This window comes from Panthera tigris, chromosome D1 (genome assembly GCF_018350195.1).
Source record: "Panthera tigris isolate Pti1 chromosome D1, P.tigris_Pti1_mat1.1, whole genome shotgun sequence".
Lineage (NCBI taxonomy): Eukaryota > Metazoa > Chordata > Mammalia > Carnivora > Felidae > Panthera > Panthera tigris.
The window spans coordinates 44,020,349-44,035,465 of NC_056669.1; the positions used below are offsets into that span (position 1 = coordinate 44,020,349).

A 15,117-nucleotide genomic window follows, 5' to 3' on the forward strand; every position below is an offset into this window, starting at 1 on the left:
TTGATTTTTTTTTCAAAGAACCAGGCCAAGGTTTCATTGACGTGTTCTTTTGAGTTTTAGTTTCTACATCATTTATTCTGCTCTCATCTCTATTATTCCCTTCCTTCTGCTGGTTTAAGATTTTGTTTGTTGTTCTGTTTTTAGCTCTTTCAGTGTAAGAATGTTTATTTGAGATTCTTTTTCCTTCTTGAGGTAGGTCTATGTTGCTATAAACTTCCCTCTTAAAACTGCTTCTGCTATATCCAAAAGGTTTTAGAATGTTGTGTTTTCATTTTCATTTGTTTCCATGTACCTTTTTATTTCCTTCTTTAATTTCCTGGTTGGCCCACTCATTGTTTAGTAGCATCTCATTTAACCTCCATGTTTTTGTGAATTTTCCATACTTGTTCCTATGATTGACTTCTAATTTCATAGTGTTGTGGTCAGAAACTAGGCATGATATGAGTTTGATTTTCTTGAATTTGTTGAGGCTTGTTTTGTGACCTAATATGTTATCTATTCTCAAGAATATTCTGAGAGGATTTAAAAAGAATGTGTGTTCTGCTTTTTTAGGATGGAATGTTCTGAATATCTCTGGTAAATCCATCTAGTACGGTGTATCATTCAAAGCCATTGTTTCCTTGTTGGTTTTCTGTTTAGATGATCTATTGATGTAAGTGGGGTGTTAAAGTCCCCTACTATTATTGTATTATCATAGATTAGTTGCTTATGTTTGTTATTAACTGTTTTATGTATTTGGGTGCTTTTTGTTGAGTGCATAAATATTTACACTTGTTATATCTTTTTGTTGGATTCTCCCCTTCATTATTATATGTCCCCTTCTTTGTCTTTTTTTACAGTCTTTTTTTTTTAAGTATTATTTTGTCCAATATAAGTATTAGCTATCCTGGTTTTCTTTTGACACCTACTTGCATGATAAATGTTTCTTCATCCCTTCACTTTCAATTTGGTGTTTTTAAGTCTAAAAAGAATCTCTTTCAGGCAGCATACAGACAGGTCTTGTTTTTTTATCCATTCTGTCACCCTATGCCTTTCGATTGGAGTGCATAATCAATTTACATTTAATTATTAAGAGATATGTATTTGTTGTCATTTTATTATTTGTTTTGTGGTTGTTGTGTACCTGCTTTTGTTGATTTTGTTGGGAGATCTCTGTGCCTCCTGGATCTGGATGTTTCCTTCCCCAGGTTAGAAAGTTTTCATCTATTATTTCTTCAAATAAATTTTCTGGCCCCTTTTCTCTCTTTTCTTCTGGGATCCCTATAATATGAGTGTTATTACATTTGATGGAGTCACTGATTTCCCTAAGTATATTCTCATTTTGCATAAATCTTCATTCTCTCTTTTGTTCAGCTTGATCACTTTCCATTACTCTGTCTTCTAGGTCATTAATTCATTTCTCTGCTTCTCCCAGTCTGCTATTCACTCTATCAATGTGTCTCTCTTTTAGTTTATTGAACCTTTTATCTCTGCTATGCTATTCCTCATCTCTGTGTTAAGGGTCTCATTCATGTCTTCCACTCTTTTTTTGAAGTCCAGTGAATATCTTTATTACTTTAAATTCTGTACCAGGCATGTTATTTTTATCTGTTTCACTCAGATCTATGGCCATGACTTTGTCCTGTATCCTCTGTCTTCTCATTTTGTCAAAGTCTGTGTGCCTGCTTCTCTGTGTTAGGAAATTCAGCTACTTCTCTTGTTCTTGAGGGTAATAGCCTTATGAAGAAAAGGTCTTGTGGTGCCCTACAATATAGTGGCCCCTGTTCCTCAGGGACTGGCACTTCAGGGAGTATCTCCAGTGTATGCTGCCAGTGCTCTGCTATTGTGCCCTGGATGCTTTATCCTTTAGGCCAATCATCTATAGAGGTTATCTTTGTCTGTTGTGGGCAGTGTTTGGTTTCCAGCCTGAATGTGGTGCATTTTGAGTAAGTATGGTCTGGTCTGCTTGTGAAATGAGACCTTTTGCCACTACCTCCAGAACCAAGGCCCCACAAAACTCCTGGGTCAGGAGATGGGGTGTCAGCAGGGGTTTGGGCCAGTCTTCTTGGGGAGGGGGACCACCAAGCTGGGATTTAGGCAAGGGTGACTGGGAAGGGCAGTTCCACTGGATTGCAGGGGAATGACTTGGTGTAAGCAAGTTAGGTAGTGAGTGTCAGTGTTGGGCTGCTTACCACAGGTGGCTCTGTGTTTATGCTGAGGGGTGGTATGGGGGAAGGGTGTCTGCCAGTTCCTTTGTTCCTGGAAGAGACTCTCTGTGAATGTTGCCTCTCTGGGACACACTCCAAAGTGAGCAGATACCTCTCCACTGTGTGCCCCAGGCGCTCTTCAGCTCACTGTTTCCATGCTACATGTCCATGAGTTGTTTGCCTGCCTTCTCTCCAAGAGTAGCCCCCTCTATCCTTCTGGAGCCAAGTCTGCTGACCTTTAGAACCCCAGGCTTTAAGCCCCACTGGTTGCAAAAACTCATGAAATTCAGCCCCTCTCACTTTCCAAGCCAATTGTTATGGGGTTTCATTTTCCCTGTGCACTCCCCTATGTGTTAGTCTGTCTGTCGCATCTCCACAACAGCGACTCCTCCCACCACACCACAGCAGCTATGATCCATTTCTATCCCAGACTGCATCTCCACACCTCCTACCTTCTTCAATGTGGCCTCTTCTCTATCTTATTTGTGGAGTTTTTTCTGCCAGTCTTCAGGTTAATCCCTGGGGTATTTAGGATGATTTGATAGTTAATGTAGTTGTATTTGTGGGATGAGACGAGCCTAAGATCCTCCTACTCTGCCACCATCTTCCCATCTCATAAATTCTTTTCAGATTTATTTTAAATACCACTCCTGATAGTCTCTTTAGACAACAATTTAGCCACTGATAAAGTGTAAAATAATAAAGGTAAAATCAGTCCCTATCCAGATTATCCCCACATTCCCTACAGCTGAAGACAAGATTAAACATTTACCAAATTTGTTACTTGGCTAGTAAAGGAAAATTTTGTCATTTTATTTGAATGGAGATAAAAACCTTTCTATATTTTTTAGAAGTCTAACAGTAGTACTTGTTTAAACTTCTTGAAGTTATTTCAAAACTGTTTTTCATCCTGCTGAGGTCAAGTCACCTTCTCACATGGGATTATCTTCTATTTCATGTATAAGCTTGATGGTAAAAAAAAAAAAAAAAAAAAAAAAACAAAAAAACAGTCTCTTAAAGGAAAGTGAAGCAGACAGGCTTTTTTTGTTATTTTAAGTATACTGTCATGGAAAATTCCAGTGTCACTAATATGATAGTAGATACATTTTTGGGAAATGAAATCTATTGCTTTTTCATAGCTGAATACTTATATTCTTAGCTGAATAATCATTATGTTCTTGTTCCTAAGGTATGAAATAATGAATTTCAAGGAAATGGGAAAAGATTATTTTGATTATATCAATGTTGGAAGCTGGGATAATGGAGAATTAAAAATGGATGATGATGAAGTATGGTCCAAGAAAAACAACATCATCAGATCCGTTTGCAGTGAACCATGTGAGAAAGGCCAGATAAAGGTAAAATAAAGTCCATGTTTTTTAAATTTTTTTGTAAATTCAAAAGTATTCACTGTCATTGGCTATTTCTGAAACTTTTAGATACTTGTCTTACCTTTTACATTATAAGCTTCTAATGTCAAAAAATTTTTTTTTACTTTTCTGTCATTAATTCCTTTTGATAGTATGACCTATAGTTGTCTTAGTAATTGGACTGATTGAACCAATTGACAGTTGAGTCATGTTTATCCACACTCTTTGTACTCATGTAAGCCTTTTAAGGACATGCTCCTGGGGATAGATAGTTAACAGTTGGAAAACACATTAATTCCTAATTAACTTAACAAATATTTGTCAAACTATTACAAATGCAATAGTTTATATCAGTGGGGCAAAAATAAGTAACACACATTTACTGCCAGAAGAATTATAGTCTAGCTGAGGAAAAGTACCACAAGGCACAGATAAGCAACATCATATAAAATGTGATGATTTCATTAAGAAAGAAAAAAAAAACAGAGCTATATAAGTTCACATAAAAGAATGGGAGAGATTACTTCTGAGTAAAATGTTAGACATTGGACCATGAAGAATGGATATGATTTCAGAGCGAGATGTGGGAAAATGATCACTTACATAGAGGGAACAGTAATAGGAAAGATACAGAAGTGGTCGATTGAAGAATGTTCTGGAATAATAGTGAATAATCTAGAGTTCATTGCTTTAAATGGTTATTATAAAAGAGAAAGTCAAAATGATAAATTGAAGCCATATTTGTGGAGAGTTTTGAATGGCATACTAAGCACATTGAACTTAATTTTTATTAACCAGGAGTCAGGATAATTTTGACAAAGATGTTGACATAACTAGGCTATAGTAGGTAAAGATGCATGAGTAGTTATAAACATGAATAGAGAAAGAAGAGACAAGTAAGGACACTGATAGTGATAACAAGAATCCTGCATTATAGAAGAAACAGTGAGAATGGAGAGGGAGCAGGGGAGGTATTTGAGAGAAACATTATATATATATAGGTATACTTAATCAACCCTGGCTACCAACTGGAGGTCAGATTGGAGAAGAAAAAGAAGTCCAAGACAACTGCAATTTCAAGTCTTAGTAACTAGAAAGTCAAGCATAGAAAAATGGGAATGGTTTTAGAGAAAAGGCAATGGGTTAATTTGGCAGCCTATTGGTTTTGAGATATCTATCCAGTGATAGAAAACATTGGTCTACAACAATGAGAAATAAGGCTGAAGATACAGAGTGAATTGAATAGAGCTAAAGTTGGAGCTGTTAGAGTAGGTAAGTCACTGAACCGGAAAGTATACAGAGGAAATAAATGTGGACCAAGAACAGACACTGAAGATATACTTTGAAAGCATAAAGGGGGTAAGGGGGGGGGGAGGTCCCTCCAGTGGTTCAGTCAGTTGAGTGTCCAACTTCAGCTCAGGTCATAATCTGACGGCTCATGATTTCGAGCCCCGCATTGGGCTCTGTGCAGATGGCTTGGAGCCTGGAGCCTGCTTTAGATTCTGTAGTCTCCCTCTCTCTCTGCCCCCTCCTGCTTGTACTCTGTCTCTCTCTCTCTGTCAAAAATAAACATTAAAAAAAAGCCTAAAGGAAGAAGAAAAGGTAGGGAATGAGGGACAACAGGGCCAGGGAAAGATAGAGAACCAGAAAGCAAGCTGTCATGCAAGGTGGTAGTCAGTGGAAAAGAGAGGTCAAGGAAGAGAAGCACTGAGGGAAAGACAAGAAAATTAGGGTTAGCCCTTCACCTGGGCCTTCTGGAAACAGAAGCTTGTAGATTAAAAGAATAGAATGGTAACTGAGCAAGAAGAAGTATGTGATGAAAAGCAGTTAAGGGGCATGTCTGATAGTTAAGGACATTGAAAAGTTACTTTTAGGCTAAGTAAGTTCTGACCACACTTACAGGAAATAAAAAGTCAGTGAAAGAGAGAATGAAGATATAATAAAAATAAAAGAAGTTTAGCTATTGAGGTATAATGCCCTAGGGGAAGAAAAATGATATCAAATTATTCATCAAATAGTTATTGAAGTACTAGACTACCACACTTCAGGCAGTGTATATACCTGGAGTAGTCAGCCTTGGTCTTTTCAGTCAATCTCATGTTTACTCTGTTTAGAACATTTGAGGTGTTTATTCATTGGTGATTACAAATTAAATGGAAATAATTTAGTGTTAACTGTAAAACCTTCAAGGGGTAGTTCTGAAGATTTGGTAAGCATAAGACCAGCAGGAAGAAAGACAAGGTAAATAAAGATAAATAGACATTCATATTATCAGCTAAATGGCACAATAGCTTATGGGGTATCTAAATATTTCTGTATGTTTTGTTATGGTATACAACACGGGTTAATAAACCATAACCCATGTGCCAAATCCAGCCTATTGCTTGTTTTTGTAAATAAAGTTTTATTGAAGTACACCATGCTCATCTGTTTATGTGTTGTCTATGCCTGCTTTTGTGCTACAATAAATGGAATTTATCAGTTGAGTTGAAATAGAGACTGTATGGCCCACAAAGACAAAATATTTACTTTGCAGAAAAAGTTTCCTAACCTTTAATATTCAGTGACAGGCTGCATCTTGCCCAGTCATCTTGCAATTAGATTCTGTACGTGAAATTATTTTTAGACTCACTCAGAATATTGATTGTTCATAATTTCCATTTCCTCCTGTAGAAAGATTAGCCTGGATAAATTACCACATGGACATTGTTTTGACCTTTCACAGCAATACAGTTTGAACCTGTAACTTCAAAATGCTGAATAGCTGATTTGCGAGATTTTTTTATATGTACTTTTCTACCCCATTCTACTGGGAATAACTTACACAATGGAAGAATTTGACTCCCTGTTATCATATTTTTAATACTAGTTATTTTTTAATGTTTAGTCTTTTGTTAATCCCAAATTTTATTTTCCTAATCATATATTATTTTCACTGTATTAAATATACAAGTGACAATATTTTCTTAATATGGCTTAATGTTGTCATTGAGCAATTCTATTAAAGATGTCAACATCTCATGCCATCTTTCAGATTTGTTAATTTAGCGTCCATGCAAGTACACTTGGTCTAGCAAAGGTTCAAATATATTACATATTGTTATTCACAAAGAAAGCACCACTACTTCCAGGATCTTCAAAAAGAATGGGAGTCATGATGTTACAGAATTGTCACTACCTTTTCATGAATGTGAAACAGAACATATATAATATGTGAAAAAAAAAAGTAAAATCAATTCTAAATAGAAGAAATATCAAGTTGTCACCACTGATGTAAAAAAAAAAAAAAAAAAGACTATAATATTGGAATTATTCTTGGAACAGGAAATGATTTTATTTTGGTAAAAAAAAAAATTGAAATTTACAAACCAATGCAAACATGAACTGCACAGGAACTGAGTATATTTCTAGAAGGAAAAAAAAATGCAGCTGCTTTGTTTGCCATGCCCTCCTAAGAAAGAGAATCCTTCAGTATTTCACATGTGCTTGTTTGCATTACAAAATATAATAATTGTCCAACAATAGTTTTACCAAGTGTGGTTGAAATTACCTTAAAATGACATTTTTTCTCTATATAAATATTCATATGCATATTACTAATAAAACAGTTAACATCGTTAGAGCGTCCTACAGTTTACAAATCACTGTGCTATTAATCATCAGGAAAACCTATAAAGCTAGATATTACATGTAAAGCACTGGTCTTCGTTTGAAGAAGTCAGTCAATCAGCTGTGGAACTGTTCAAAGCTACACAACTATTTACTGGCTATAAGTAAGACCAGAACTCTGGTGCCTCTTGATTCTCAAGTCCAGGACTCTTGCACTGCATCTTTCAAAATATCATGAACTCTATTGTTTTTACGTTTTTATTTTAATTGCAGTTAGTGAGCATATTAGTTTCAGGTATGCAACATAGTGATTCAACAATTCCATACCTCTCCAGGTGCACATCACCCACAAGTGTACTCCTTAATCCCTATCACCTATTTAACCCATCTTCCCACCCCCTGAACTCTATATAGACCAGTAAGGCACAACATTTATGAACATGAGTCTTGAAGTCCAACAGGCATTGTTTGATCCTTCATTTACCCATATGTGTTATCTAAGCTCACCACACTTCAGTTTTCTCCCCTTAAAAAAAAAGAATAAAATAAAACCAACCATCTTATTACAGAGCTACTCTAATGTTTTAGTGAGATAACAGTATATGGCATGCAGAAAATAGCCATTAGTCAGTATTATAATGAAGACTACTTTAGGTAGATTAAGCAGGTCTAATTAGCAACGCTGTCTTACTTATCTGTTTATTTTAAGGAAGGGACCATTCAGACCCTTCTGTCATTCTCTACTTGTGTGGTGGCAGTGTCAAGAGTCGGCAAAAGGTATAGGAAATACATAAGAGGTGCCAGCTTACAATTGTATATGGCTACAGATATCTAGACACTGTTACTATTGAAGGTCATTAATAGAATCAGCATGGAGGACAAGGAATATGCAGTGTAATCATTGCTGTGTCTGGTTATTGCTGGTTATTAATCACAGTTTTAATTATTTATAAGAATGTTTAATGAATGCTGTCTCTATTCCACAGAGGCTATTCATGCACCAGTGGTGGAAAAAAAATAAAAGACATCCATTTCTAAAGAATAACATCTGGGACTCCTTCAACTGTTAAATTATTTCAATTATTTTCCATTGCCTTAAAAAAATCAAACAGATGAAGAGGTATATAATAGTCTCAATGACCTTATCCACCATCATCCCAAGCAAATCAAAGCTACTAGAATAGGAAGGAATGGGCTGTGAATTATTGAACCAGATTTTCATTAGAAATAGAGACCAAGAGATGAACTCCAGAAAAAAATACATGTTGAGTCTCTTAATTCAATAGGAATTCCTAAGGAGTTTTTTATCATACAAGTAGACTTTTGAACTTTAGCAGGTATACAATGTTTTTTGCTAACAATTATTCAACTGATGGAAGGAGCCAAGATAAATTTAGAGAGCAAAAGTTTTTAATTTGAGGGAAAACAGAAGACTCTGGGGAAAATTCAGTTATATACATACAAGTGTAAATGAGTGTGTATTTATATATAAGTACAAACACAGACGTTTCATTAAATATAGATATCTAAAGCTAAGTACCCAAAGACTTGTATTTATTTTTTTCAATATATGAAGTTTATTGTCAAGTTGGTTTCCATACAACACCCAGTGCTCATCCCAAAAGGTGCCCTCCTCAATACCCATCACCCACCCTCCCTTCCCTCCCACCCCCCCTCAACCCTCAGTTTGTTCTCAGTTCAAAGACTTGTATTTAATTTAATTCTAAACCCTGTCACCAACCAATTTTATGATGTGGGACTAATTGCTTAAACTCAGCTTCAGTTTCTGTGATTATAAAATGAGAATATTAATAAACACACTACTTATTTGATAACATTTGAAATAATTTATGTTAAAGCCATTTCTGCTTTGCAAAGCAGCATATTTGAATAACAGATTGCTGGATTTTCATCTATACAAAAAAATAATCAAAACTTTAAATATTTACCTTAGGTGATCCGGAAGGGAGAAGTCAGCTGTTGTTGGACCTGTACACCCTGTAAAGAGAATGAATATGTCTTTGATGAATACACCTGCAAGGCGTGCCAGCTGGGGTCGTGGCCCACTGATGACCTTACAGGTATACATATCACAATGTCAGCATGGATACATGCTTCAAAAATTAACTGAAAAAGGATATACACATGGAGGAGGTCACATCTCAAGTATTTCTCATCTTGGTGGTATTGTTCACATGACAAAGAATTCCCTTAGGGACAGAAGCCTTCCCAATGCATGGGCTAATCTCAAAAATCTTTATATCTCAGGGAGAGATTGGTCAATATTCCTGCTCACACCCCCAAAGTAGATCAGAATTCCTAGGTTTTCTACTGGACATTTTCAGCCCATCCTCAGAAGAGTCTCAGAAGGTCCTAAGCAGGGTCCCAGTTAACCATGTATTTGAAGTGGAGAGGGAGAGCTGTTAGCCAATAAAAGACTAAAACATATGACATATCCAAGAGAAAAAAAGCACAGAGTTGGGTGGAAGTTGGTCTCAAACTTTGCTACTCTTAGTAATTTTCCTTCTAAACCAGGAAGCTCCAACAAATGAGTTTTAAAATAATGTTAGCACAGGGTAAAACTTATCTCTACTTGTTTTTTTGTTTTTGTTATTGTTGCTTGTTTGCTTTCTTTGTTTGACTTTTGTGTTGTTTGGGTTTGGGTTTTTTTCCTCCAAAAATGTTAAGGAATATGTCATTGTGTTCTCAAGATTATAGTTCATGGCTATTCCTAATTTTTCCAATGTAAAAACAAAATATAATACCTTTCATCCTTCCTTCCAATTATGCAATAAAAATTTATTACATGCATGTTTTCCCACCATTGAAATAAAGATATAGAAATAATGATGCAAACTCTATCTTAAAGAAGTTAATATGGGAAGCAAAAGGTAAAAATATGATTACAATATTATTAAAGGGCACAGATTTGTGGACATGGAATATGAGGAAAGGACCTATAGGAGTAGGTCTTCAAGGAAATTAAGAGACAAACAGTCTAGGCAGAGGGCCCACTATGTGGGATGTCAGATCATCTAGTGATTCGACAATTAACACAGATTTAGTATCAAACTCCTAGAGGCCAGAAGATTATAAAATCATCACTGTTAGACTCCATCCCTCACAGGATGAGAGATTAGCCATGATAGTTATATTAGCAATTCCAAAAGCCTGGTTCTAAAAATCCTATGATCCTGGGCCTTTTGAGACCAGCTTACATTAAGGCTTTGTTTCAGTGATTGTCAATGATTGGTATTTATACAGAAGACTTCTCTTTTCTTAAAAAGTAAAAAAAAAAAAAAAATCTGATTTAATATAACATCCAAGTGCCTTCTAATAGCACTTGAGTCCTGTTTTCACCATTAGACATTGAACTTTCTGATAACTCATACATCCTGGTGTCCCTAGAGCCAACTCAGTGCTAAACATAAAGCCAAACGTAGTTGAATGGATGAGCTACAGCACACACACACACACACACACACACACACACAAATTGTGTTTAATATAAAGTAAAAGAACTAAAATAAAAATGAAAATATTAGGGAAGATACAATTTAAATTTGTAGTTATAAAAGTTCTCTTTGAAGAAATGGACATTAGTTGAGGCCTGAGTAACAAATAGAAATAGCTAGCCAAGAATGGTGAGAAAGGCATTTCCAAGGGAAAAGCACACCTAAGGTCTGCCTATGTGGAAACAAATCGGAAAATCAGAAAGGTAGCAGGAACTAGATCATGTATAACCTCATAGCACATGTTCAGGATTTGAATGTTTGATATAAAGTATAATGAGAAACCATTGCATGGAGTATAGCAGAAGAAGAAAGCCCAAGATGATTGAATGTATATTTTCAAAAACATAATTCTAGTAGCTGTGCAGGAGAATGATTTGGAGGGGGATGGAAAGCAGGAGAAGGGACACAGGTTGGGTGGTTACAGCATGTTGCCATTGCAGGCAAGAGTTCTTGGTGTCTTGGACTAAACGAGATACTAAGTAAGGGAACCAAATTTTCTGCTTTGAAAACTGAAGAAATAAATGCATTCTTTGATAAAGACCAGTAGTTTGGTTTAAGACAAGATCAGTTTGACATAAAATTTGAGATTTTCAAGTATGACTTAATTAATTTAACAAATGAAGTCTGAATTAATTTAACAAACTCCTTAGTTTGAGCCAGAAAATGTAGTAGGAACTAAAATTCAAAATGCAATCTAAGTTTTCAGTAAACTTATAATCTAGTGGAAGAAAAATATGTAAATAGTAACAACACAGTATACTAACTGCTGCAGATAGATAAGGAATGAATAAAGTATTATGGAAAAATGAAGGAGGGCATACTTAAGATGGGAGAATTCCAGAAAATTATGAGGCATAATTTTCAGCTCACATTTTAAAAAGTGAAGAAGATCATATTAGAGTGTGCCAGATCAAGGCTTTTAATGGCACCACCATTCTCCTAGATGGTGAGCAAAACCAAGGGAGCCACCCTAGACTCTTCTCTATGCCAGGCCACGCATATCCAGTCACTGGTCAAGCCCAGCTATTTGAGTTGCTAAATATTCTTATTCCCTCCTTTCTTCTCCATTTGTACAACTCTTCCCTTGATTAGGTTCTCAGATTTCACACTTGACCCTTGCAGTAATTTCCCAGTTTATTTCCCTACTCCCAAATGTATGCCACATGCCTCTAAGTCTACTTTTCATCTTGCTGCTGGATAATGTATCCAAAGTACAGATTTGTCCCATTTACTTCATTGCTCAACACTTACCAGTGTTTTCATATCTCTACAGGATATATTCCAAGTTTTTCAACATGGCATTCAGAATTCCCTCTCTTCCCCACCCTCTTATAATCTTTCTAGTTTCAATCAGTACCACTTTACAAATCTTTATGATTTTGCCTTCTAGTATCAAGGGCTGTTTAAATACTTGTCTACATACAATGCCATTTTATTCTTCCATGCCCATACATGTGTTATCTTCTCTGCCTGGAAGGTACTTACTCCTCCTCCTTTACTTGAGTAACTCCTACTCACCCTTCCTTATTCTGTTCAGATGTCACCTCTATGAAATCTTTCTTGATGTACTTAGACTGATAAGCCCCCTATTCTGTATTTCTAAAACAAATTCTGCTTCCCTCTTTACATCAGTTTTCAAATTGGATTTTAATGGTCTTTCTCCTTATCTGCCTCTTCTACTGAATCATTAGTTTCTCAAGGACATAACTGTATCTCAATCGTATTACCATTCCCAGCATGTAACAGAATGCCTGGCACAGAGCAGGCACTCAGTCAATGTATGTCAACCTGCAGGAAAATTATGGGGAGTGTAACAAATGAAAATGAAAGCAGGTATTAGGGTCATCCTGTGAAAATAGCTATTAACTAAGGAGTTTGGACTTTTTCCTGTAAACAGTGGAGGGACAGGGGCTCCTGGGTGGCTCAGTCGGTTTAGTGTCCGACTTCAGCTCAGGTCATGATCTTGCGGTTTGTGAGTTCCAGTCCTGCATCAGGCTCTGTGCTGACAGCTCAGAGCCTGGAGCCTGCTTTGGATTCTGTGTCTCCCTCTCTCTCCACCCCTCCCCCGCTCATTCTATGTCTGTCTCTCTCTCTCTCTCTCTCTCTCTCTCTCAAAAGTTAAATAAAGATTTAAAAAAAATTTTAAAAAATCAGTGGAGGGACAGTGGAGGGTTTCAAGCAGAAGAATGAAATGGTTTTTTTCCTCTGGCTATATGCATACATGTGAGTTTGTGTGTGTGAGGGTAGAAGAGAAGAAGGTAGGGGGAATAAATGCCAAACTTAGAAACGTCTCCACATTGATATTATGTGAAGTTTAACCTTTAATTGAGATCTACAGAATTTTCCCAAGGAGCCTATAGCTGTTTGCAACCCTATCTCACTGACCCTGATTCAAAGTAACAGATCACTTGGGGCTGCTCTCTAGCCAGAAGACTGCTCTGATGACTTCAGCTCTTCCAAAGCTGCCACAGAGAAGCTTGGGGCTAGCTTCAGGGAGTATTTTAAGTCTTTCTTCTACCCACTTAGTTACCCTACTTCAGCCTATGACAGCTCAGGTCACCTTTGGGTCAGTACCCTCATGGTGATAATGGATAGCAACTAACACATACATTATGCTTTCTATATGTGTGAAAGGAGAACTGTTTGAAACATTTTACAAATGTTAATTTAGTTAATCCCAACACAATCCTGTAAGACTGTTAGTGTGGTTAAGAGATTTGAGCCTACTAACAACTGAATGATTATTTAGAAAAAAAACAAACAAACAAACTAGATGTGGCAAACAACTGACATTAATGTCTATATATTCAGGCATATATTTGTATATATGTATATACTCATGGAAAGATGTCTGAAATGAAGGTTACTCACTGTTAAGAAAACATGTATGTGAGCGCTGGGACTATGGGTTACCTCTTCATACACACATATACACACATATATGTGTATGCATATAATATTAAATTATGTTATAGGCACATATTTCCATCAATAAAGCCATTAAAATAAATTTTAAGCTATCTATATTCTTAATAGCTATCATAAATTATCAGGAACCAGGAACTAGGAATTAGGAAGACAGAGAAAGAGAATTTGGCATGAAAACCAGGAAGACTAAAATAAAATTTAGATTTAAAACTGGAGGATGAGGGCACAACATAGACAGTGTCCCTAATCCATTGAGAACAAAGTAGTTATTCTCTGTCTAGCACTCTTATCTATGTTAGCAGTGAAAAGGATAAATGGGATCCCTGCCCTCAAAGAGATTATCATCCTAAATATCGACAGAGAATAATAAGATGTTGAGTGTTAACAACAGAGAGGACCAGAATGCCATAAGATCCTGAATCAGTGGAAGCAACTTAGATGAGATGAAAATTTCCCCCAGTGGACAGAGTACATGCAAGAATTAAAGTAAAGGTGGACATTGGCCAAACTGAAATGAGGAGAAGAGTGTTTGGGACATAGAATACAGGAACTGAGGACAACCCAGAGTATGGGGTGGAGGGAATAAGACAGACAAGCGAGGCCAAGACCAACCCTTGGAGGGCTTTGCAAGTCATGGGAAATATTTTGAAGTTTATTCTAACGGAATTTAAAAACCATTATTTAATCATTTAGTCCTTTGTTCAACAAATATATACCTAGCACTTCCTCTGTCCCAGGCAATGTTCTAAGGGCTGAAAATATTCCCATGACCAAAACATAAAATTCCCTGCCCTTATAATGTTTACATTCTAGTGGAAAGAATAGTTTCAAACAAGGCAATTATCACCTCCAGGAATATCCAAAAACTGAATAAAAAAGGAAATGCAAACAGGGTGGGCTGTTTTATGAATATTATCCAAATAGCAATGTAAAGAGTGAATATGCTTAAAAGCATGAACAGGAAGGGTAGTGATTTCAGAGTAGTGGTTTAATCTGCAGAGAAGGGAGGGAGTTTGGTGGGAGTTAGGAAAGAGGTTTCAATTTTATCTGTAAGCTGTGTGTTTGATGTGAAACAATCATGATGAAATATCACTGTTTGTCAAATCTAGATTTTTTTATGTTTGTTCTGTAATTCCCTGCATGTTTACAATCTTTATAACTTAAGACACTTCATACTAGAGAGCTATTTAAATACTGAATACTGAAAGATACAATTTAAAAATAAAGATTAGAATTGGGATTTTAAAAGCGGTAAGAGAAAACCACAGTAATGAAATTTTGCAGATCACAATGTGAATCTATTTGCCTTTTGGACTATGATGATGTAGTGGGAATAAAGAGCAACGAAAAGATCTGATTAGGAATTAAAATCAAAAAGAGAAGGTAATTGTTTCCCTGAGAGATGACAGTAACTAAAGTATAATCTGGCTGGAGCAAGTAAAGGGGGCTGAGGGGAATAGTGGAAGGCAACAATTTGGGTTCAGTGTTCAGAGAATTCCCTAACAGCCT

General features: G+C 36.2%; 1 protein-coding gene across 3 annotated transcripts in view; it reads left to right on the forward strand.

Annotated features, from left to right (window-relative positions):
- GRM5 (glutamate metabotropic receptor 5) overlaps positions 1–15,117 on the forward strand; it is a 507,872-nt gene that overhangs the window by 420,950 nt on the left and 71,805 nt on the right. For all 3 annotated transcript variants that reach the window (XM_042959448.1, XM_042959449.1, XM_042959450.1), the window contains exons 5-6: positions 3,376–3,544; positions 9,120–9,246. In XM_042959448.1, coding sequence (XP_042815382.1) covers positions 3,376–3,544; positions 9,120–9,246 — 296 coding nt within the window. The remainder of the gene's footprint in view (positions 1–3,375; positions 3,545–9,119; positions 9,247–15,117) is intronic.